The 26,112-nt window shown below is 45.5% G+C and overlaps 1 protein-coding gene across 1 annotated transcript; it reads right to left on the bottom strand.

Moving 5' to 3' along the window:
• Positions 1-7,457: 7,457 nt before the first annotated feature.
• Positions 7,458-25,033, bottom strand: SHISA2 (shisa family member 2). Its single transcript, XM_077745422.1, has 3 exons — positions 25,029-25,033; positions 22,781-22,854; positions 7,458-9,692 (listed from the first exon to the last, which is right to left on the bottom strand). The coding sequence occupies exons 1-3, from the start codon at positions 25,031-25,033 to the stop codon at positions 9,139-9,141; spliced, it is 633 nt and encodes a 210-aa protein (XP_077601548.1). The 3' UTR covers positions 7,458-9,138.
• Between the last annotated feature and the right edge of the window lie 1,079 nt (positions 25,034-26,112).

The following is a 26,112-nucleotide window of genomic DNA, read 5'->3' as shown; positions in this document are numbered from 1 at the left end:
AAAAAAAAGAAAAACTCATAATAAATAAATGAAGAGTGGTCACCCCAGATTACTCTCTGCCTTCCAATTTATTGTCAGGAGAACTGGTTTTAAGATGGCTCTAGCGATTTCAGACTTTTGCCATCCTCACGTAGTTCTGTTGGGCCAAATATTTGGAATCAACCTGTGACAAAAGTCTAGACGGAAGCAGCAAATATCAGCCTTACAGAGGTCACCATAAGAAGAGTCCAAGATCAAGGCCACAGTACTAATGTTCTCTTCTGTCTCTGGTATTGTTAACTGAATGGCTCTTTGAAAATTTTTGTAAACAAAATTTTTTGTAAACAAAAACAAAGAGTTATCTGTGTGCTACTCCAAATAAAGTCAAGTTATACTTATACTGGATGCTACTTTTCAATAAGTAGGGCATTGCCTTGGCCTAGGGATGATTCATCTTATTAAATTCCTTTTGAAATACTTAACGTCTTTACGGCCAAACATTTTTTCTACCTCCGCAGACGTTAACAGCATGTGCACTGTATTCGGGCATTGTGCTGGGTGCTGAGGAGGCAGTTAGAGCTGCGTAAGTCCTGGTCTCTATCCTTGAGAAACTCGCTAAGGGGACACGCACACAACCCAGCATGGCCCCAGGCAGCGTGATACAAGGGTACCAGCAAGAACAAAGGGGACTTACACCCAGCACGTGTGAAGGGAGTAGAGAACAGCACCGTCCCCTCCTTAATCTCTACTCGGTTCCTGTAGCCCAGTCTCTAAGGATTATCGGATGATGTGAAAACAGAGGACCGACAAAGGATTCCAGTGGAATGTGGCCAGATGCGGTTTTAAAGACAGTTTAAAATTTAACCAAAAACCCCCACTTACATAAAGCAGAGCTGCTGGAAAGCGACCTGTAGAATCGACACCACCTTGGGAGTAAAAGCTGAGGTGGCCGGCCCTGTCGCATTATGTCACTTATTCTGGGCCGCCTGGGTGGCTCAGTCGGTTAAGCATTATGTCAGTTATCCGAACCACTGCCCCGTGAGTGGATGAGACAATGGGTCGCATTTTAACCAACTGCAGTTCCACGAGGTGTCCTGACTTGTCACATGCTTGTCGGGGATGGAAGAGGGACTCGAATCCAACGCCCACCTCCTCCCAAGTCCGCCCTTTACCTCCAAGGACCGTGCTAAAGCGGGTCTCCAAAAGACACTTGCGAAGTCCCCAGCAATGCTGTGAAACCCAACTCCCATAGAACATTTAGATTTTATTTTCGCCTTGAAATGAGACATATGAAGTACTCTGAATTCAGTCACCGACTTGATACACAACTGTCCTAAGTAGATTAATACATTTGCAACATGCATGTCAGAAAGACGAGGAAAATCCTAAGAGCCACTCGGCCACAAGGCATAGTGTCAGCTCTAAAGGTGCCGGTTCCTGACTTCCACCCCCACCCGTCCAGCACTGCAATGTGACGCTCTGGGGGGCGGCCACACCCCTTACCCTTTGCCCACCAGCCATGCCAGGCTCTGATAACAGGGGGCACTAGAGAGAGCCTGAAAGGCTGGGGGAGCAGAAAGGCAAGGACCTGCCTGTCCACTGCTCTGTCTGTGGCCACAGACGCAGCCTTCACCCTGGCACCAGTTGGCACCAGTTTCCAGCTTTTTAAAAAAAAAAAAATGGCATTCCTGGGGCTCCAGGGTGGCTCAGTCGGCTAAGCGTCCAACTTCGGTTCAGGTCATGATCTCGCGGTTCATGTGTTCAAATCCTGCATCGGGCTCTGAGCTGTCAGCACTGGAGCTGCTTCAGATCCTGTGTCTGCCTCTCTCTCTGCCCCTCTCCTGCTCATGCTGTATCTTTCTCTGTCTCTCAAAAATAAACATTTTAAAAAAATTGTTTAAATGTCATTCCCAGAATGGGCTGCATTGTGTCCCCCGGGGGTGCCGGTCAGCAGAGGCTCCCTCTCTGAGCTGTCAGGGCCTTGCCTTCAAGCATCTGGATTCTAATACCCCCGACTTCTTCCCTTTGTTCCTTTGACCCTGAGGGTAGTAACCACTTCAGGCAGTCATCAGCTCTGCATTGCCTCAGTTTCCCCCTTTGCTGTTTCAGTTCCCTGACACCTGTTTAATGAATTCCTTTCACAAATTCTCTTTTAAAAATAACTGGCGTGACAACGGTCATCTCTACTAAGGCAAACGTTCACATACCCTATGACACAGCAGTTCCTCTCCTAGAATTCCACGCAAGAGAACTGAGTGCTGTTTAAGAATGTTCCCAACTCTCCCAACTCTCATTGGGAGAGTAACCCAAATGACTGTCAACAGTAGATTGGATAAATACAGTGTCCGTATGGTATTTTTATATGATGAAACACTACACGGTGGTGAAAGGGAACTGGACCTCCATCCAACATCAGTCATGACGGTGAGTGAGAGAAGCCTGTGATCCCATTTATACGAAGTTCAAAACCAGGCAACGCTAATCTATGGTGCAGGAGTTCAGAAGGGCCCTTCTCCTCGAAGGGAACTGTCAACGGGATTCCTTCCGTCTCTTGACCTTGGTGAGAGTTTCTTGAGTTGTCCATTTAAGATTTGTGTCCTTTGCTGTGTGTCGGTCATGATTCAGTGGAAAATTAAAATGATTCAGTCTGTGTTCCTGACAGGACCCCAGTTGGTACAGAAGATGCTAACTGGCAGACTCGAAGGGCTCAGCAGGTAGAGCCTAACATAGGGAGGAGAGAAACCTGTGAATATACAACGCAACAACGCAGAGACTTAGGCCACTTAGGGCATTACAGAGAGTGGTTCTGATTCAAGGGTCTGAGAAGGCCAATCCTGTGCACGTCTCTTAGGCAACCTAAAAACGTTAGGACTACAGACTAACCCACATAAAACTGGTCACTGAAACAAAAATAAGGAAAATCTCCTAACGTAGTTCTAAGGATTTGTCTATCTATATTTGACATATTTTGTCAATATACATTATGTATCTTTGTATCAGCTTAAAAATATCTGAAAAGTTAAATTATATGTGGGGCGGCTTGGTGGCTCAGTCGCGAAAGCGTCCAACTTTGGCTCAGGTCATGATCTCACGGTTCGTGGGTTCGAGCCCCGCGTCGGGCCCTGTGCTGACAGCTCAGAGCCTGGAACCTGCTTTAGATTCTGTGTCTCCCTCTCTCTCTGACCCTCCCCTGCACACGCTGTCTCTCTCTCTCTCAGAAATAAATTTAAAAAAAGAAATTAGATTGTATGTGTATTATAAAAGCCGATTAGATGCCACTATGTTATATTCTTTGTCTCCACACCGACCCTTGGAGGTGGGTGTGTGTGGTTGATCGCCTGTTCCAGAGGGCACGCTGAGTTCAAAGACATGAATACCATTGGTAACACGGGTCCTCCAAGTCCAGAGAAACTCTGATAAAAGCAGTTACAGCTGAGACCAGGAGAGCTGAGTGCTGCAAACCAGTTCCGGTCTAAAAGAATCAGTCAGGAATTGAGAACAGAGTCTTGGATGAGATAGCCTCGTATAATAAATTATTTCTGTTTCACATTTTCCCATGATCCTTCTGTACACATACGTATACACCCATGTGGTGATTTTATATACATGGTACAGATGGCAATCAGCCTTCTACAGCTGTTATGTCTACTTGCGTAACCTATGATTTTTCTAAATGAAAAGACCTACGTTTCAAGATGGTTGAAACCGAGATGCAAGTTTGGTCTTTAAAATCAATCTTAAGGCTGCCCGCGTAAACTTTTTACCCCTTTTATCATCCCTCATTTAAAAGCTTTAATTTATTGAGAGAGAGAGAGCGCAAGAGAGAGCAGGGGAGGGGCAGAGAGAGAGGGAGAGAGAATCCTTAGCAGGCTCAGTGCTGTCAGTGTGCAGACCGAATTGGGGCTCCATCCCACAAACCCTAAGATCATGGCCTGAGCCAAAATCAAGAGTCAGTCACTTAACTGACTGAGCCACCCAGGCACCTCTGAACTTCTTATTCTTGACTTGAGTCCAGTTCCTTCAATTTGGGGTATAAATGTTGGAGGCATTCTGAAGCTTTAACTGTGAAAGGCACAATGACCCTCACAGCCGCCTCCCTCCACGAAACTGTAATTTCATCTCAAAGTTGCCCTGCCCTGGCTGCTTGGGGTTATAGTTAGTAGTCAGAAATCCTGAACATCTGGACAGGAGGGACTGTGTCTGTAGGGTTTAGCCTTCCATCTGTCACCAGTAAAGGCTTCTATCCAAGAACAGGGACACAGAAAATCAAGTGCGAATCACGCACTAAGAACTGTTGACCTAGCGTGTCTTCAATATTCAGGAAAAGCGTAACAGTTTCTTTTTTTATATAAAATTTTTAATGTTTATTTTTGAGAGAGAGACAGAGCACAAGTAGGAGAGGGACAGAGAGAGGGAGACACAGAATCCGAAGCAGCCTCCGGGCTCCGAGCTGTCAGCATAGAGCCCGACGTGGGGCTCGAACCCAGAAACTGAGATCATCACCTGAGCCGAAGTCGGAGGCTTAACTGACTGAGCCACCCAGGCGCCCCAGAGGCAATAGTTTCTGTTTGTCATCTCTCACTGACTCAGCCCCTTCAAGGCACTTGAAGCACGGTAGCATGCATGTTTTCAATTAAGAAAAACATTTCAGAAGGTAAAGAAATTTTCTATGTAAGTATTTTGGAATGAATGGGCTGAAGGGACATAGCTGATCTCTGGCTCTTAAAAAAAAAAACAAAAAACAAAAACACCAAAAAACAGAGAGAAAGGGCGGGGGGTTAGCAGGGTGGAAATGTCCTGAAGGCTCTACCATCTAAGAAGGAAAAGAAAAGGATTAAGGTTGAGGGATGAGAAATGGTGCTCTCCTTCGTATGCATGATTTATTCCTCCTTCCAGTATTTAGGCTGCTCCTTTTAAAAATGAAAGGGGCTAGGGGCGCCTGGGTGGCTTAGTCGGTTAAGCGTCCGACTTTCGCTTAGGTCATGATCTCGCGGTTCGTGGGTTCGAGCCCCGCGTCGGGCTCTGTGCTGACTGCCGGCTCAGAGCCTGGAGCCTGTTTCAGTCTGTGACTCCCTCTCTCTCTGACCCTCCCCTGCTCACGCTGTCTTTCTCTCTGTCTCCTAGAAATAAATAAAACATTTAAAAAAATGAAAGGGGCTCATAAAGTCAAACACAAAGGGTGTGCCTTCCCCGGTGGCCAGGTTCAGACCTACCCCGGGTCCCAGGCCCCGGGAGCCCACACTCTTCCCTGGGTGTTAAAGCTACAGCCACCACTGCCCCCTGCCTTGAGCTTCCTCCAGTCAGGGTCACACAGCTTGCTCACACGCTTTGTGTCCTGCTCAAGAGGCAAGGGAAATAAACAAAACGGAGAAGCGTTCCCATGTTTTAAAAGCCTAGAAAGTTCCCTTAGCCGTTACATTATTTACCTAGCAGCAACTCAGCAAGTCTAGTAGGGCTGCTTGGTTTCCATCCTGATGACTGACGGGGTTGGTCAGATGCCTCGGTCTGCCCGCCATAACCCCCGTCCCCAAATTCCACCCAGCTTTGCCAAGCACACACCCCGAGTGGAGGTCTGCAGTGGACAGTGTAGGCGAACACCCATTGTACGTGCTAATGCTGCGAGTTGGACCAGAGGAAGCCCAGGCTAAGTTGGTGAGAAGTCTCGGGGCTGAGCAGAAACAAATGCATTCCTTTTAGGCACTTAAAAAGCTTAAGCAATTAAAAGCTAGCATTCTGCTCATTTATTTAAATGACTTTAATGAATCACTGAGGATAGGTGTGCTGGAGGCAACGTGAATTTGCAAGAAACCAAGCCTCTACCACTGACCCGTGAGTATGTGAGTGCTGTTACTCGCTAGGTAGGGGCCAAGCCCTTCCCCTTCCTGACAGTGGACTTAAATTTTTCCTCCTCTGTGTCCAGTCCACTTGGGGACAGCTGCCCTGACTTTCCCTGCCAACTTTGCTCCAATTTTCAAGGTTTCCTCAGGAAATGCTCTTGATGGAAGCTTAAATCCTAATTGTATCAAAATAAGGAGAAAAGATCAGAGAATTCACTAAATAAACCTGTGCAATCTTGAGGAAAAAAAGAGTTCAAGGTAAATTTGATAGATGAAATATTAGTCAAGCATCTAGGAACGTAATCAGAGGTGAGCACTAGCCTGAAGCGGGGAGCACCGTGGAGTAAATATGGCGAACCCGCGTGCATTTGTCTTAATGGTCTTCTTGCCACGTTGGATGTTGACGTTACAAATTGTAACTTCCAGCCACAGCAGGAACGATAGGAGAGGAGTAGTTTCCTGGCCCTTAGATTTACAGAAAGAGCTGGTTAATTTCTCCTTCCTTACAATCAGAGGGTCTGACTTTCCCCCACAGCGGGATACAGAAGGCCCCAGAGCCATCATGAATCAAGGTTTAGATACAGAAGAAAAGGTACAGCAGCAAACCATTTTCCTATCTGTAACTGCTTTTTTTTTTTTCCAGCGCAACTTTAAAATAGCTCTATTGGGTGCAAATTCTATCTTACAGATTCCGATTTCATGCCAATAAGGAAGGTATCCTTAAACCAGGTGTCTGAACCTTTCACTGTGACAGCCAAAAGTCTCAAGTTTTTATCAAAATTGAAAAGATCTGAGGATGCATCCAAGGATGGTATTTATATTTGGGGGAAGAGCAGGTAGCACTTACCAAGTGAAGAACTCATTTCATATATTAAAGTGCACTTTGCTTTAATCGTGGTATGTAGTACTATGTAGAAAGGAAGGAAACATCTGGAGAAGCAAACGTTTATAGAGACTCAAGCACTGTTTTAAAAAAAAAAAAAAAAAGGAGGGGCGCCGGGGGGGCTCAGGCGGTTAANAAAAATATCATAAAGGGACTCCTTCCTTCATCAGGTAACGATGGACTAGATTAGGGATTGGTGAGCTAAGACCAAAGGCCAAACCTAGCCCACTGCCTCGTTTCCATGGCCCGAGAGTTTAGAATGGCTTTTACGTTTTGTCCCTCAGTGAAGTTTCATTGGAACAGGGCCGTCCTCATCTGCGTTTCTGTGAAGAAACTTGGTAGAGACCACCTGGTGTGCAAAGCATAAAATATTTACCCTCTGGCTCTTTCCGGGGCGGGGGGAATCTCTAGACTGAGTGACGTCTGAGGTCCTGCTCACCTCCATGCTGCCAGAAAGTTTACTTCCTTAGATAATTCAAATTCCTCCATCAAGACGTGTGGAACATACATTAACCTGATAATATAATAATCCCAAAGGCTCTCTGTTGTGTTGTCAACACTTCTCACGGGATACATAAAATTGCGCACAGAATGTACACGTAAACTTCCAAGACACTGATCACTTTTAAAGGTAGGCCCTTGGTTCTAGAAAGCACTATTTATCATTCTTAGCAACTTTACCACATTCACAAGTTTAAAAGGGCATCCGAGGAGTTACCAAGTAAGACAAAAATGAAAGAAGCCCAACTCCCTTGGAATTCATACCATAAAATATTTATTAATAAGTAAAAGGATTTCCCCTGCCTCTGTTATTAAAAAAATTTGAGCATCTTCGTTGATACCAATTGCCAACAATGGTTTTACATCATCCAGTCATGAGAGAGAGCGGTACCAGAGAGAGAGGAGACAGACGGTAGACAGGTCATGGATGGACAGATGGATATATGAACTATTGATATAAATGTGTGGAAGACCATACCTTACAAATGGTTTGTTTAATTGCAAATCTTGGTTTTGCCGGCAGATGGAAATACATTTGCACCTACTTAAACTTACTTCTTTTAAGCAAACAGAACACAAGATTCACTTGAATTTCATAATTCAGACCATTACCAATGAATACAGGACTCGCTGAGGACTAAAGCAGAGAGGAAAACAAAAACTAACTTTGTGGGGGAAGAAAGGCAATCTCTCTTTCAAAAGCTTTTCTCTGGACTCGATAGATCCCCCACCCCCCGCCACTGCCTGAAAAATAAGCCATTTTGATAACAGGAGTATGAAAAGCCTCATGATTGCAAAGTAAATTGTATCTGTGGTTTAAATTTCATCCCAAATCTCAGATTATGGCTGAGAAGTTATACTAAGGATCGTTAGAAAGCATTTCTTTGAATTTTTCTGGGAAAACAAGCAAATGTTTTATCAGATCTAGGCAGAAACGCTGATCTTCATTTATAATAGTAAATCACCTGCACACGGCTCTATACAGACATGGGGATCCGAAAACCGAAGAGAACAAAATGCCAAGCCATACCACACCGTAAAATTCCAAGTCTTGAGAAGTAGCAGGTGGTAGCTTATGATTTCAATATAAAAACATCTCATTACTTCTAAGATGTCGCTTTGATAAAGTCAGAAAATCGGAGGATACAATCAGGAATGAATGGCATATTACTACGCCACCCGCTACTTAAAGATTAAAATAATCCCAGAGTTCTGAAATGTCCTTAGTTAAGTGACAATACAATTTCTTTCAGTCTCTTTTTAATGTAGAAAATCACTTTGTAATAAGATCTCTACACAAGGTTAAAAAAAAAAAGCACAAAATAGAACCCCCCCCCCAAAAAAAGCACAAAAATAGACAAAATAGATCTATCTTTTTACAAGGAAATTGAGATGTGCCTGTGAAAACACTGAGATCAAAGACCCATCTCAGGGAGTTCAAACTTGATTTCCTTTTATAATAATTCTGTTCTTTACATCTTCCCCTGAACCTTGGATGCTTGTACAAATCGTACCCAGGTAAAAGGGAGGGAACAGGTATTCTGATCTCGGACAGAAACAAAAACAGAAATAATAATAATAAGGATAGAATAGAAACCCTTAATCTGTCCATTTGCAAAATTCTTCCGACAGCCATACCTCAAGGGCACTTAGGGCCTCAAGCACCCGTCACACAGCCCCGGGCGACGCCGCGGGCATCTGCATGCTTTTTTTTTCCCCCCCATCGTAAAAATCAATCATGCACCGGGACGAAACCACATCCAGAAAGGCTCATTTGGAAAGAGACGTTTTCAGACAGTTGGGGGCAGACGCAGCCATCCGAGAGAATCGGGCTGTCCTCACCGGCTACGCGGGCGGACTTCCGCTTAGAGAATCCTTCCCACAGCCACAGCATCCCTGTGCTCTCCGTCCGGTAAAGGACCCCGCGGGCACCCCGGGCTACACGGTCACAGCCGGGTACATCTTCTGCTCGCTGCTGCTGTGGGGGAAGGGGGCCTGGGTCTGCCGGTAGCCGGTCTGCAGGCCGTCCAGGAACGGGGGCACGGGCGTCATGGGCCCCGAGTCGTGCTGCACCGCGTAGCCCACGTAGGGGGGGTGCAGGTACTGCCCCTGGTGGGGCACGATCTGGGTGGCCTGCTGACAGTTGAGCACAGAGAAGTTTGTGGGCATGTTCACATACACGTTGTTCATGGTGCCCTCGGGCAAGCAGCAGTTGGTCTGTGACCTCGTTGGGGGCGCCCGGGCCCCCGAGTTGGCGCTGGAGCTGGAGCTGGCAGCCGTGCTGGACTGCCGGGAGGAGGACCCTCGCGACGTGCTGGCGCTGGGGATCATGGGGATGGTCTCCATCAGGCGGCTCCCTCCGGGGGCGCGGCTCTGCTGGGGCTCCTGCTTCGGCCGGAGACATCGGCAGCAGCAGGCTGCCACCAGGGACCCCAAGATGATGAAGGCGACGAAGACGGACCCCACGATGAGGAACGGCACGTAGATGGGGACTGAAGGACACAAACGGTATCGTTATCATTTACTGCAAGAAGGCGGTAAAGGTCGGTGCCCAGCAGCAAAGGNGACCGCCCCTCCCCCCCCAAGCAGCACTGTTAACATTCACAGCTAAGGCTCACCAACCGCGACACTGAGACACATGTCCACTTTTAACAAAAATACGGATTTAACGTTTTGAGACTTCGAAAATTCCTACAGTAACTGAACTGCCTGAACTTGAGCCCGCCCTAACAGATCCTCGGAGGATCTGCATAGAAATGAATTAGATCTCTATGGGGGGCTCAGTCAGCTGAGCGTCCGACTTTGGCTCAGGTCATGATCTTGTGGTCTGTGAGTGCGAGCCCTGCGTCGTGCTCTGTGCTGACAGCTCGGAGCCTGGATCCTGCTTCGGATTCTGTGTCTCCCTCTCTCTCTGCCCCTCCCCTGCTTGTACTTTTGTCTCTCTCTCAAAAATAGACGTTAAAAAAAGTTTTTTAATAAATATTCTTAAAAAAGAAATGAATTACTTAAGAGTGGGTTCCACCCCCCCGCCCGGAAACTATAGTCTTTTGCAGACTTCTTTTGCCATTCTGGAGCTGTTCTTTTTTTTCAGAGGTCAGTAAGTCAAAAAGTCAGGTCCAGCCACAGCCGTTTCCAAATCTGTAACGTAAGGCACTCAGGGCTGGTCCTTGGGCCGAGGAAAGGTGAGGGGACTTACAGTAAAGGGAAGCTATTCGAGGCAGGTGCAGGTCGGCATGGAACAAGGTAACGAGAAGAACGCATGTTGGGAGCGACAAGACATTTGGCCCAGGAAGAAGAGCAGCCCCAGTGATCAAGGGACCCGGGCAGGCCCAGGGCAGCCCGAGTGGAGCAGTTACACCTGCACTTAGCACCACTGGGCTCCGTGAAGCCCGCAGACCACGAGGCGGTGCATCCTAATTAACGAGTAAGGTGTACTCTGCAAAGTAACGAGAAAGGCCCCCATCAAAACCTTCCTCAAGTCGGTGGCGCGTTCCATTTTTACACCGTTTTACTGAAAACAATCTTTTGGAAGCTCTGGGGACGGCGCTCCAGGGCTTTCAGAAGCTCCATGCACTGGCGGACGGGGCACAGAGAATCGGGAGCCAGGGGGCTGCCCGCTGCCTCCGAGCCAGCCACTTCTGTGGCATTTCACCACGGATCTGTTTTCTGACGGGCTCCGGCTGGTCACCTGGACTTTCAGATTGGAAAATACATAAGGGCAGGGACTAGGGTCTGGGCAAAGCACAGAGCTGGCACACGGGGTACATACAGGGCAGCAGTTAGGAAAGAGCCCACCTCCGAGGTCAGGTATGTGGCATGCCCTCTGATCATCTTCCAGAAGAGCAGCCTTTCTAATTATGCTCCTTCCTACTGCTGTGACGCTCCTGAAGTCAGTGTACTTACAGGACAGTGCCACATGGGGTCACAGAGCCCCAGTGCCTTATTAAGTAAAGCGCACTTTATAGGTATGTCCCAAAGGCCGATGTCTGCAGACTTCCTAAAACTTCAATGCCGAAGAATGCCGTATTTACGGCGCGCCCCGGGTAGCAGGCAGAAGCACTCGCTACAGTTTGCAGCACAGAGGGTTTTCAGATGGGGGCGCTGCTCTAATAACACGATCCCCGGGCCACGACGGCCCGCAGCGGAGGATGCGGGGCGGAATTTCCTTATGCATGTCGTAAACATTTCACTCTCTGAATCAGGATACCGGCCCTAAATAGGTTCTTAGGATGTAAACCAATAAAAGGAAGGAAGAGGGAGGGAGGGAGGAAGGAAGAAAACTCCGAACATTAGAGCAGAAACTAGCTCTAGCAATGTAAGTCCACAGAACGAGTTTTGGGGAGAAAGAACTGTTCTCCTTCCAGGAATTTTCTCTGGGGACAGGAACCACCGGAGGTAAGGGATGCGGTGCTCCCCACAGACCCTCAGCGCTGCCTGATTCGGCGCCTTGACCGTTCTGACCGCAGAAGAGAAGGGAGAGGGACAGAACTTTCAGGAAAAAAGACCTAAAAGAGCGAAGGCGCCCACGCACATCTCGTGACCTCTCGAGAAGCCGGCTGCCTTCTGATTTGTCCAGAGTCAACCCAACTTTTTAGAGATCGCTCATGAGCCCGTCAAGGGAAGAGCTCCGTCTCTGGCTCACTTCTCAAGGCTTCCTTCCCCAGTCACACAGCCTGCGGCAAGGAGCTCGAGCTTGAAGGTGGCACCTTTTCTGGAGTTACCCTCAGCTCTCCCCTCCTCAGACTCAAGGCAGCGGGAACAAGAGGCGTAGCTTGCTAATAAAATGCTTGATGGGGGCGGAGGGGGGGGGAGCGCCTGGGTGGCTCAGTCGGTTAAGTGTCTGACTTAGGCTCAGGTCAGGATCTCGCAGTTTGTGGGTTCGGGCCCCGCAGAACAGAGCCTGGAGCCTGTTTCAGATTCTGTGTCTCCCTCTCTCTCTGCCCCTCCCTTGTTCGCACGGTCTCTCTCTCAAAAATAAACAAATATTAAAAAAAAAATAATAACATGTTTGACAGCCAAGGGAACGGCACTGAAGAGAGCAGCCTCTTACCAGGCCCAGGAGATGGTTCTAGAAACACAGGTGCCGCTCAGTGCCAACGCTGAGGTAGCTTAAACCCTGGCTCAGGGCACTGGTAAAAAGTCCTCTCCTTAACATAACCAGCTGCCAAAAAGGGAGGAGACGTCCACTCTGTGATGTGTCGGCCACCCGACCTCCAGCCCTACCCAAGTGCTAAATCCTCCCTCCCATACATGGGTGTAGACCCCGGAGGGAGGCAGTCTGGAAGGTTTCTGAAGAATGGATAAAAGTGGAACTTAGCAAATTCGTCTGCGGATTTGTGCTCTCTCTCGGGCAACTTGAAAAAAATACAATTAAAAATAAAATCAAAGCCACAAAGAGCAAGCTTGGGCACGACTTCAGGGTCACACCTACTAAGTCTGACGTGGTAAGGAGAACTGTCCAGAAACCAGAGAGACCGGGGCCTTGCCGCCAAGTGTTCCGGAGGATTAGAATTCCCCGGTCTGTGAAAGCGCATCAGCCGCAGGAAAGCCCCGAGGAGCTGCNGAAGTGCCCTCGCCGTGTGCTCGGGTCCCACCCAAACCCTCCCCCTTACTAGAAGTTAGACGTATGGGGGCAGGAGGCATCGGAGCGGGGTACAGAGGTCCCTGGCCAGGAGGAATGCAAGGCTGCCTGCACCCCACACTGCCTTATGTAGCCCGTTTTCTTCGGAAAGGCCAACGCGAGCTACTCTTTAGGGGGCAGATAGGGAANCTCCCTCCCCGCGCATCCCCGAGGGGACGCTCACTCCCGCCGCCGACCCGGAGCCAGGTCGCTGCCGCGGAGTGTCAGCCTCGCGGGCCCGCGCCCAGGTCGGGAAGCGTCTCCCCTCCCCTACTGCCCTCTCGGGCGGCGCGAAGGAGCCACGAAGCNAAGGATTATAATCCCTTCCCATTTTGCAGACGGTGAAGTTGCCCCTCCGACTGTCTGTCTCGGGTTCCAGCACCCGGGGTCCTGGCCACGGCTGGGCACAGGCCACAAACGTGGACGTTGGTGGAAGCGTTCGCATGCGTGGGGCTGCGCCCGGGGGGCCCCCCGGGCTTCCACCCGGTGGAATGAGACTTCAGTGAAAGCATTATAAATTTGGCCACTGTCTGGATGATCTATGTCGAATTTTTTCTTGCCATATTGGGGCGTGGCGATTTCCCGGGTTTAGGCAGAAAGGTGCCTCTGTTCAACATTTGGCCTTACGGGTGCAGACAGCTGCAGGGAAGAGGAAAACAAGGTTCAGACAGACCAGAAATGCGGCTTTGATGAAGGAGAAATTAATAGCTTCTCCCTTGCGGAAGCTAAAACAACAGGTGCTGATGCTATTAAAGCAGCCGTGATTATTTTTAAAAGAACTAGTGACCCTTCCGACACGGTCTGGAAGTCAGCGGACCTGGTACCTAGGCCCAGCCCCACCAGTAAAGGGTGACTGCGTTTTGTTGGCCTCGGTTTCTTCGTCTTTAAAGCCGGAGCATGGGAGGTGATAACCTCAGACAGAGGCCCCTTGCAGGTACCCGACTGGAGAACACAAGGCAATTTCATTCACCGCAGAGACACCGCGGTTCCCACGACGATGGGCCACGTGTGTATGTCAGGTAAAGGCACAGACTCAGACATGGTGGATTTGCTTCCACTCACCCCAACAAAATCAAATCAAAGGAAGAAAACCCTACCCTCTTCTCTGCCCCCTCCCCCAAAAGAACACCTCATTCTTCTCACTAAGCCTTTCTCTAAGCATTGCCCTTAAAATCCATTGCTTTGGGGGAGTTATTTTTAGCTTCATAAAGTTATGTATTTTTTTTAAATATATTTTTATTTATTTCTAGGAGAGAGAGAGAGAAACAGCGTGAGCAGGGGAGGGTCAGAGAGAGAGGGAGTCACAGACTGAAACAGGCTCCAGGCTCTGAGCTGGCAGTCAGCACAGAGCCCGACGCGGGGCTCGAACCCACGAACCGCGAGATCATGACCCAAGCGAAAGTCGGACGCTTAACGGACTAAGCCACCCAGGCGCCCCAAGTTATGTATTTTTTAAAGTTTATTTATTTATGTTGAGAGTGAGGGAATCCCAAACATGAGCCATGCTGTCAGCAGAGCCTCCCAAGGGCTCAAAGGCACCAACCCCGTGAGATCATGACCTGAGCGGAAACCAAGAGCCAGTATCATCAACTGAACCACCCAGGTGCCCCTAAAATTACATGTTGTAAATACACCAGCCACCAAACTCTTTTTAACCTAATGTGTTAACAAACTTCCAACGTCAAATTCTTCATTCAACAAATTCATTGATATGGCCTTCCAGTAAGTATAGTGTACTCCGTGTGGGGTACTGGGGATTCATCAGGAAGCCAGACATCATGGACATTTCCTTCAAACAGAGCTCACAGTCCCTGGGGTAAAACAAATTGGACAAATAGACAAAGAATTGAATAGCCAAAGATAATAGAAGTATGATGGAAGCTATGACCGGTGGTGTACAGGGTCAACTTAAGCGCATAACCCGGGGGGTGAGGAGGGAGGGGAGGTCAGAAAAATCATCAGAGGAACAGCATTAAAATTAGACCGAAAGAAGATGAAGGAAGAGACAGCTATTTCAGGTTGAGTCATTTTCTTAAAAGATCTTGTTAGCTAAGTTTACTGAGGGTTTATTCTATACCAGGCACTGTACTAAGGCCTCATCCAATTTCCGTAGCTACCCTATGACAAAGACCTGGTTACTACCCTTATTCTCCTAGTGAAGATAACTTATCCAATCCACGCAGATTCAAACTGTCTGTTTGCCTGGACTGCACCAAGTTCTAGTCCACTTTATTTTTTTTAATATTTTTATTTATTTCTAGGAGAGAGAGAGACGGCATGAGCAGGGGAGGGTCAGAGAGAGAGGGAGATACAGACTCCGAAATAGGCTCCAGGCTCTGAGCTGGCTGTCAGCACCGAGCCCGATGCGGGGCTCGAACTCACGAACCGCGAGATCATGACCTAAGTGAAAGTCGGACGCTTAACCGACTAAGCCACCCAGGCGCCCCAATTCTAGTCCACTTTAAAGCCTGCCCAGCACACTGCTCATCCCCACGGTGCCGACTACGGTAAGCTCGGGATTAACTGTGAACTCTACACCGATCACCAGATGCTTAAGTATCATTATTTTCCAATGGGACCATAAACTGATTTGGGGGGAGGTGTTCAGAGGGTTAATACTTTACCTTTTTATTCCCCCTTTGGAAGAAATGAATGCAAAAGAATTGTACATTTCTCCAGACAGTACGTACACCACACTCTTCTTCCGCTATGCATTTATCCTCTGTTCCAAAACACTGAGGATTCATCAGAATTTATGATGAATTTATGAAGAAAGCAATGTTGCACATTTCCACGTTGGAATTAGGTGATGAGGTAGTGCCACAGTTTTAACACAATACGTTTTTCTCAAACAGTTCACAATTTAGTCCCGGGTAACCCTACAAATGCAGAGCTTTGAACAAATTCATGGTCTTTTTTATCGTCGTGTTCCTTTATTCCTTGTGAATTAAGGAGAGGCCTGTCTCATAGTTACCTTATGTGTGGTTTATCGGCTTCAAGGCTCACATCCTTAAAACATTCTGTTCATCCCTCTGGCTTGTTTTCACGTTTTCTTTGCGACTCTGTTATGTCGTATTGAACTTGTACAAGATAAGTTGTCAAATACTTATTGAACTTCTCTATGGGAGGTGCTACTGGACAATTCTTGCTCCTTTCCATAAGAAATAAAAAGAAATTCCTTCACCGTCCTTAACAGACAGCCTAAACTAATTTTACTAGTCTCTTCTGAGAAACCATAGCTGGAAATCATAACATATAGGTAGTAGTAATAATAATTTATTATAATCAAAACGAAATGTCAGGCCGTCTGCCAAACTATTTTTAAACACATATGAAAGAGTGCCCTCTTCTCTTTCAAGAAGTTTAATTCTATAGAACCTTGCTGCCGAAGTATATTTTCGGATAATGTTGTCTTTCAGTCTCGTGCCTGCGTATATGAATAAAATGCCGTTGACTTAAATACAAAGTTCTGACATGTCTTCAGAAGTACAAATAGAAAGTCATATAACTAAAGAAATGATTACTTATACCTTTGCTAACCGGAGTTGATAGAGATCATATGGAGGTAATCACATTTCGTTCGGCCAGCAGTTCTAAACACTGCAAAATCTGCGGAGTTTTTCGGCAAGTTTCAGCGAGACCAGAAGGTTCTTACCATCTGCACACCAGTGAGCGGTCTGTTTAGGAAGAATGGCTTTCACTGGGTTCATTCACTTTTTTTCCTCCTCTTTTATAAATAGGAGTAGTATTGAAAATTCACGTTTGGCTTACCAGAAGTTCTTTTAAGTTAAAAGCGTTTGTGTTAACAAATGAGACCTCAAGCCCAAACAAATATGCTAATTTACATTTCTTTTAATTTTTGCCTTGCGGTTACCTAACCTCATCTGAAAATAAAAAATGGTCATAAGGTTTTCAAAACAAACATCTCTCTTGTTGCTTTTAAATTTCTCATCTTTCATCCTCCTGTGTTTCCTTGTAATTGATATACTGACTCTCAGAAAAGTAATTTCCATATTTAACATTTTTTTTCTCATCCATCCTTAACTGTAAACATTTGACATACTTCTCTCCCTCCCCCATCCTCACCCCTAACTCCAGAGTTTTAATGAACCATTTCCCCGTTGATTTTGATGTTTCCTATTGATATATTTTCTTTTTGGAAATATACAGTTACAAACCATCCAGGATTTCTTCCAGTAATGCTGGAGTATCTCAAAGGGTGGCGTAAACAAAATCAACCTGGCATCAAAAGCCTACAGCAAATATTTGCAAATCACGTAACTGATAAGAGCCTCGTATCCAGAGTATATATACAAATCAACACCAAAAAGACAAATGACCCCGTTCAAAAACAGGCAAAAGGCTTGAATAGACGTTTCTCCAACAACCAACAAACGCACGAAGGGACCCTCAATAGCATTAGTCATTAGGGAAATGCACATCAAAATCACAGTGAGATACCATGTCATACCTGCTAGGATGGCAATAATAAAGATAGTAATGATCAGGAAATAACAAGGATTGGAGAGAATGTAGAGAAATGGGAACCCTTGCACCCTGCCGGTGGGAATATAAAATGGTGCGACCACCAGTGCAAAACAGTTTGACAGTGACTCACAAAGTGAGGCATAGAGTCACCATGTGACCGTGCAATCCCATTCCTATGTGTATATATCCAAAAGAAGTGAAAACGTACGTCCCTGTATATATTTGTACATAAATGCTCATGGCAGCAGTATTCATAAAAGCCGATGAGTAGAAACAACCCAATGTCCATCAACTGATGCACAGTAAACAGCCTGTGGTATATCCATGTAACCATGGATATAGTGTTCAGCCACAAAAGGTAGGAAGAACTGATACTTGCTACAACATGAATGAGTCTTGGAAGTATTATGCTAAGTGAAAGAAGCCAGACACAAAGGGTACACACATGATTCCATTTATAGGAAATGTCCAGAATAAGTAAATACGTACAGACAGAAAGTAGATTTGTGGTGCCAGGGGCTATGGGGGAAGGAAGAAGGAAAGCGACTGCTTAATGGGTATGGGGTTTCCTCTAAGGTTGAAAATGTTCTGAAACAGATGTGAGTGGTAGTTGCACAACACTGTGAGTGCACTAAATGTCACTAATGGTAAAAGTTATGTGTGTTTTACCACAATAAGAAACTAGAACTAAAAGAAAAAAGGCTGTGCCCGTGAAACTAGCTATCTGCCCATGACGTCACATGAAGTTTCTGAAGAGGGTTCACCACTGTCAAGTCTCTGTTCTCTTAGAAACAAATAGTACTAAAAGATACTCAGTTAAGAAGGCCTGTGACACAGCCAGGTACTTCTGAAAATGATTCCAGGCCCCTAGGCTCATGTTGCAAATCCTCTGTTAGCGACTAACTTATATCCCCACCCAAGTTCATAGGCTGAAGCCCCCATCCAGGGCTTTAGACTGTCTTTAGAGATAGGGCATTTAGGGAGATAATTAAAGTTCCCAGGAAGAGGGGCCCTAATTCAATAGGTCTGGTCCTGGTGTCCTTGTCAAAAGAGGAAGAGCCCCCAGGGATGGGTGTGCCCAGAGGCATAACCAAGCGAAGACACAGCAAGAAGGGAGCCATCCGCAAGCCAAGGAGAGAGGCCTTGGGGGAAAAAACAATCCCACCAGCGCTTGATCTCGAACTTGCAGCTTCCAGAACCGTGAGAAATACCTTTCTGTTGTTTAAGCCTCACCGTCTGTTTTGTTTTGTGGCAGCAGCCAGAGCTGACTGATACACCCTGCTCCGCCCACCCCCTTCCACCTACTCATGTCAGGATGCCCTAACACAACCGCGAGGGCTTCCTGAAAACGCAAGGCCGCTTGGGTCCGAGCTCTATCTACAGACCGGAGGGGGATGGCTTGAGGTGACAGGAATGTGCGCCAAAAACAGTTTGAGAAAACTGCAGGTCTGTCTAGAATTAGATACAGTAAAATGTGTGCTGATTCAAAATGGATGGAAGATGGAGTCCAGCTAACTTTGCCAAAAGTGGATTGTCACACAGATCCAGTTTCAATTTACCTCCAGAACCCTTTATTCATGCGTCTACTGGTATAACTGGAATTATGATTCCTTTTGTCTTCCTTTCTAGACAATAGACCCTTAAGGCAGAAATCAAATCATACTCATCTTTGAGTCTCCACAGCGTTGGACATAGAGTAGACTCAGTCTATCCAGTCAATAAACGTTTATTGAGCGTGTGTGTGTGCACCGGGCACAAAAATACTCGATACCGAACTGAAGTGTTAATTGTAAGGACTTTTAAACCTTACCTAAACATTCAAGCCATCCTGCGTATAGAAACTTGGGTATAAAATACCTGTTAAGATTAGGCTAAAGAGAAAGTGGTGCTGGGGAAGAAGTCCTTTGGATGGTGAGTTCCGAGGGGGGAATTCCCAGCCAGAGACTCCCATGGCCTCACTTACACAGACCTTTATTTGAGACTTGAGGTGAAAGACATTTTGCAAGGAGAGAAGATGCAAAAGAGGAGCAATTTGTGTTTGGGTGTCACCACGTGAAAATCCACACGTAAGCCACCCATGGGATGGGTGCCATCAACTTTCACCGATGGCAAGAGTAGCTCTGTTGTGCCACCATCAGTGGTCTTGACTTTGCCTCAGTGCCAGGTGTGGCTGGGGACGGTGACGTCCCCAGCAGCTGCTGCAGACACTCGGGCCATCGCTTCTGTCCTCTGCGTCTGAGGCAGCCCGGCGGAGACCTAGTGGTGGTACAGGGAAAGGGCACCAGGCTCGTGGTCACCAGAAGAACGAGTTTGAGAAGGGGATGCTCTGCAAGGGATTCTCACGCCTAAGAAGGATTTCTGGGTGGGGTGCGGCTCCTCCCCCCAGAGCAAGAGAAGGGTGGAGAAATGTCTAATCTCGTTATGCAGCACGGAATCCTGTTGTTTCACGTCCAGGCTAAGAAACTAGATTCCTCGAATATAATTTCATATTATTTATGAAAATAATTCAGAAGGCACTTTGGATCACAGGTTTCTTGGGATTTCACATTATTAAGATCATCGTTTTTATGACCGGGTCATAGGGGGAGAAAGCCCATTTATCCTGGTGTTTAGGTTTGATGTAAATAGGAATTTCCTTCATCAAAGCTGCCTCACCAGTCTCCTGGTAAAAACATAAAAAGATAAAAGGACCATTGTGCTGCTTATTTTAGCAGAAACGGAATGATGGAATTCACAGCGCAGCCTCCCGGTAATTATCCTTGTCCAAAGGCTTTAACTTTTCTAAACCAAGCCCTCCCCCGTTTTATGGCTTCGACCTTCTTTTTGTACCTTTTGGATTAGTAAGAGATTTTCTTTGGCTTTTGCAAGAAGTCAATCTCTCAGGAAACAATTGAATTAACTTCATATTTGTTTAAAAGTCCTTGGGTAGTGCCTTACATCTGCATTTCCTCAAAATGTCTCCGTTGAAAGAATAAAGAATGTTCTGCATCGTGTAGTATTCAAATGAGCAGAAAAATGTGTAATGAGTTCCATATCCTACAAATGCTAGCGTCCTGATAACACCTTAAGACTTGTTAAGTATTTCAGACCATTTCACAGCTTTACAAAATTCAAACATTTCTTGCTGGATTTTGTTAAGCTCTTATACGATGTAGCAGGTACCGCGAGAGTCTCCAGTTTACTAGCCTTCGTTTCCTAATTAGAAGGAAAGTGTTGTCTTCTTTGTAACGTTTTCATGTTGGGAAATATACTTGAGTAGCTCTAAGCCTGATGCCCAATCAGTTCATAGCTACCACTTATTGAGCATCTGGTATTGAATGTCAAGTATTGTGCTAAATTCTTTGATATCATTAAAGTGTCCCTTCTAGTGAACATGTTATTAATAAGCTAAAAAAGGTTTAAATTCATCCACTTTTCTAAAGTGTCCTAATGAGTTAAAAAAAAGAAAGCCTATGCAGAATGTCATCCAATTAATTCAATACAAGCACTGTCAGTATTCCTTTCCCAGTATTTTCAATGAACCAGTTTCTAATGTTACACAAATGAGATGAAATATCTTAGAAAAAATACACAAATCGCTGGCATTCTTAATTTGTTACCAATTTCCTTTTTGGCGCAGGGTGGTTTGATTTTATAAGGTGCGCATATTTTCGGTTATTTTATTTCTGGAAGTAGGTCAGTTTACTTTGGAGATACGAAGCCCGGAAGAAAATATTAGAAAAATAGAAAGTAGGAAAGTACAGGAAGGTCTAAGATGCTGAGGATATTCTGCCTAAAGAAAATAAGGTGGAGGAGGTGGTTTCCAAATCCTTTCAGTGTGCAGGATTATTTCAGGAGGGGGCTTAAACCTCCAGTACAGAGAAGACAGACCAGAGAAGGTAGAGTTACATTACAGAGAGAGAGCTTTCAAAGAGTACTCTCTAGCCCGTGTGGATGAAGAGGCTATAATGCGGATGGTGAAGGAAGTAGTACAAACTCCCTATTTCCTTAGGAACCTGCTCAGTAAACTGTAACCTTGGAAGGAGGAGGGGTCTCAGGAAAACTGTGCCAATGGACACAGCCAGGACTAGTCAGATTCTCGAGCTCCCTTACCAGTACTCCTTGAATCTGACCACGCCACGGAAAATCTTTAGACTTGTCATAAAGGAAACAGCAAGCAAGATTCATATTTGTTCTTTTGACATTGATCAAACTTCCTGACTTCCTCAAGCATGTAAAATATATATTTTTTAATGTTTTATTTATTGCTAGGAGAGAGAGAGAGAGAGAGAGAGACAGCGTGAGCAGGGGAGGGTCAGAGAGAGAGGGAGTCACAGACTGAAACAGGCTCCAGGCTCCGAGCTGGCAGTCAGCACAGAGCCCGACGCGGGGCTCGAACCGACGAACCGCGAGATCATGACCTGAGCGAAAGTCGGACGCTTAACCGACTAAGCCACCCAGGCGCCCCACACGTAAAATATTTTAAAACAAGAGGCGTTTGGATGGCTCAGTCGGTTAAGTGTCCGACTCTTGATTTGGGCTCAGGTCATGATCTCACCGTTCATGAGATGGAGGGGCCCTGCGTCGGGCTCTGTGCTGACAGTATGGTGCCTGCTTGGGATTCTCTCTCTTCCTCTCTCTCTGCCCCACCCCTTCTCATGCTCTCTCGCTCTCTCCCTCAATATAAATACATAAACTTAAAGAAATGTGTTTTAAAACAAGACAGGATTGTTGCCCCTGTTAATGTATCTGGTATCCCCTCCTGATAATATTTTAAGGCTCTGGGATAATACCCATTTTAGTGCTTCTGAGAGCAGGAGGAAGGGGAGAGTGGGAGGTGACTTGCTGTCTGGGGGTTACCTTCAGACCTGGTCTGGTCTGTGGAAATCACACAGTTCTGACTCCTGCACGCTCAAAAGCCATCCGGGGTGAGTTTCAGATGTAGGTAATTTACATTTATAGACTGGGTCAAGCAAATTCGACAGTTTAAGTGAGCACTGAATGAATGGGAACATAAATATGTTGGGGCCAATAAATGGTCATATTTATAGAGTGCAGTAAAAGCCATATCTCTCACTCCACTTGGAGAAATCCTGCCAACTGGGTTGAATGCAGTGGTCACGATATTGAGTGCTAAAACCACAGGAGAGGTGAACTCAGCTCTTTAAACTGAACCTTCAACTTCTGTAGTACTATTTCAGATGCGCTTGAATATTCAAGGTCCTCTCGGTAGAGAAGGCATAACAAGCGCTAAGACACGAGACAAAACGAAACAAAAAACACAGCCAAACAAACAAGCAAAAACAAAAAAAACCAAAGAGCACACTTCCTTTCAATCTCATTCATACATTTCCAGGATCTAAATGGGGCTGCCAAACTCTGCCTAATTTTGGAGAAAATATAATCCATATGTTGCCTGATAGGAAGAGAAGGATTAAGCCAGCCTCCAAGTCATAAAAAAATGGGTAACTGTTTCCAAGAAACAGCACTCACCGCTGTTTTCTTCATTATGGTGGGTCCTGTTTTGGTAGTCTGGGAGGTGACGCTGAAGATCAGGGCTGGGTTTACTTTAAAGTCTGAGTGTTGGAATAGATTTAGCGTCCCCAGTATAAGAAGCACAGCCCCCAGCTTGTTGAGTTCGGGCACGAGGAGCAGAGGGCTCAGTCTCACGCCGGAATAACAGGGGTTGAGTCATGAATGCAGAGCAAGCTCGCTAAACCGAAGATTCTTTTCAAAACACACGCAGAGAAGTCCAAGAACGGTCTCCTCGCCCTTTCCACGTGTCACGGAAAGTGGACACTGCCTCTCCGTGGCAGCATTCTGACACGCTTTGCTATGTCTCCAGCGCACTGGAGGGTCCAGGATTCGAGGATAATGGAAACTTGGCATTCTGATAAATGACGCATCAAATCTTCAAACTCCCTTAATTCATGTTCATTGTGTTAAATTTCACAAGTGGCTGTAGGTTTCCACGGACTCTGGTACTTGGCTGTTTTGTCCCCAAGAAGTAGGTTAAGGGCAGTGGAAGAGCTATTGTTTTAAACCAGATGACACCATCATGCCACGTCCAGTTGACTAAATAAAGTAGGAAATCCGGCAGGTTTTTCTTTTTAGTTTTGACTTGCAAGCAATTTCAAACTTGGAGAATGGGTCGCAAGGATAAGAATCACATAGAGAACTCTTGTGTTCCCCTCCCCCACAGTGACCAATTGTTACCATTTGGGAAATCTGTTTTATGTCCAAACAATGACTCCTAAAAATGGTTTAACCCTCCGCCTTCTGATTTGGGACCATCTGACCTACAGATAGGAGACTTCATGAGTACTAATTGTACCTTACTTGTTAGAACAAAACCAAAACCATTCTCGTATGCTGGTCATTGATTTATTCCCCCCCCTTCTNGGTTGTCAACAAATTATTAAATCTAAATCATTTGCTTATAAAACTGCATTATTTAGGTAGCCCTCTCCTAACAGCTTGGCTAACTTTACATGTATTACAATGCTAAACATTGAAGAAAACAATTTCAAAAACAGAGAAAAATATATGAAAGCCATAAATGTCCCAAGACTTCGTGTCTTTGGCTCTTGCACTCCATCTTCTGGCTAAAAGTTGGCCGTGAGACAGCGGAGTTGAATACACCAACCGTTGTAAGGCAATTGCGACACTAGATTTAAGTGAAAGAGAAGCATCAACGTCATACCAGCAAAAATGTACTAAGTTCACAGGAAAAAGAGGAATACACAAGATCTCATAAAAGGTGACTGAACGCCGAGTGGCACCCCTGCTTTCCTGGAATGTCAATCTGAGAAGCCTATACCACGGTTTTATGACCCAGTAGGTGACAGGTAGGGGAGAATGATTTGGGGATAGAGTTTGGGAGGCCAGGCATGGGGAGCAATCACCTGATCATCATAATTTTACTTTAAATGTTAGGTAACCTTTCTCCACGTCATGCTCCTAAATCTAAGCCCTTTGAAGGCAAGGACTGTGTCCAATTTACCTTTGTGTCATCCATAGACTGTAGACTTTCTTGTTGAAAGAGTAAAGAATGAGAAACAAATTTCTTTGCTTTTAACACATGCAGCCGTGCTGTTAAGGTCTTAATATGAAATACAAAGATTCAAGTAATAAATGATTACAGCACACAACAGTAGAATATCTAGGAACTAACAGCTTTTCTGTAGCCCAAAATTATACATGTCTATTTAGTCAGATTTTCAATTTCAGTCCAAACTATTTGCAGAAACTATCTATTTAGGATCCTAATATTTTAGACTTGGAATGGGTTATAAAACTATATACTTTACATCAAAAATCAGTAAGTTAGCCATTTGATTTTGAAATATTATCATAAATCACTCTACAGATTCCCTTTAAAGATTCCATACTCTTTGAAAGCCTGCTCTAGGTTTTTGGGGTTCTTGTTTTTTTAATTTTTAAATGTTTTTTATTTATTTCTGAGAGAGAGAGAGAGAGAGAGAGAGAGAGAGAGAGAAAGAGAGCATGAGCAGGGGAGGGCCAGAGAGAGAGGGAGACACAGAATCTGAAACAGGCTCTAGGCTCTGAGCTGGCTGTCAGCACAGAGCCCAACACGGGGCTTGAACCCACGAACCGCAAGATCATGACCTGAGCCGAAGTCGGATGCTTAACCGACTGAGCCCCCCAGGCACCCCAAGCCTGCTCTAGGTTTAATCAGATTTGCCACATAGCCTTAAAACAGGCAAAATAATCGCCATACGCCATAGTACCGACAGTCACACCAGAGTGAGACATGGAGATTTTGGTTATCTGAGGCCACATGGCCACAGCCTTTCAAATAACATTAAATTTAAATCTCCAAGGGACCAGATCTTTTTTGCAAACATTCCGCATTCTTAACTTCGTGCCTGCTTAGACTCAAGAAGACTTGCTGGTAAGTTTCACTCGGGGTTAAACCACCATGCACCAAGAGTATAATTTCCAAACCAATGGTGGTAAAAATGGTGGAAAATAGTATCTGTCATTTATTGAAGACCTAGTGTGCGCCATAGGTTGTTTATATACATTGTCTCATTTAATCTTCCAAAACCCATTTGGGAGCATATTTTAGCCTCCACGTCCAGCTGGAATCTGCCATTTGCCTTTAACTTCAGCTTTGGAAGCCGGCTTCAACAATATCTCCAGCACCCCTGAGCTTGTGCACGATCAGTGATCACGGGCTCACACAGGCTACCATCATCTCTAATCTTTATAACATGTTTGTAGAAATACAGGCATGGCGGACATTGGAATTCATTTTTACTATTGAAATACACAGCCTTTACTTTCAAATATAGGCAAGTATGGACTGAAAATCTCTTTTGTGCCTTTAGAGTTTGGAATTCTATCAGCCAGTTGAAGAATAAGCCTCTGTTTATTATACAAGACTACGACAACTATGGAAGTCCTAAAGATTATCTAAAAGAAATCATGTTAGTTTCAAGATACATCGTTTTCTGAGTCAACAAATGTTTGTGCAAATTGAAATGATAATATGAGGCAGAAGAGTAAGGATTATCAGTTATAATTGTAGACTTTGTAGAATTGTTTTTGTGTACTAGTACTCTTAACATTAAATAAAGTGACAAGTAAGAACTGTATTTATTTTTTATTTAATTCTGTGTAAGCCATGATCCCTCTAAGGAAACATACTACTTGGAAATTCTTCAAGGTTTTATGGATGCTTTAGAGTCAGCTGGTTAACCTTGCCACTAAAACTTTCACAGGAACAACTCCCAAATCACCCTACAGTAACATTCAGGATAAATCATCTCTGATCTACCCATAATAAAGACTAAAGGAAG

The sequence above is a fragment of the Crocuta crocuta genome, unplaced genomic scaffold (genome assembly GCF_008692635.1).
Source record: "Crocuta crocuta isolate KB4526 unplaced genomic scaffold, BGI_CrCroc_1.0 scaffold258, whole genome shotgun sequence".
Taxonomy (NCBI): domain Eukaryota; kingdom Metazoa; phylum Chordata; class Mammalia; order Carnivora; family Hyaenidae; genus Crocuta; species Crocuta crocuta.
The sequence above is the reverse complement of the archived record's forward strand: the minus strand, read 5'-3'. Positions and strand labels throughout refer to the sequence as shown.

What these genes read in the sequence shown, in the direction of transcription:
- SHISA2 (XM_077745422.1), bottom strand. An exon ending in CCATAATGAAGAAAACAGCG is followed by an intron (nt 9,693 to 22,780) that starts GTGAGTGCTGTT and finishes TGTGTCCTTCAG; the next exon opens with TCCCCATCTACGTGCCGTTC.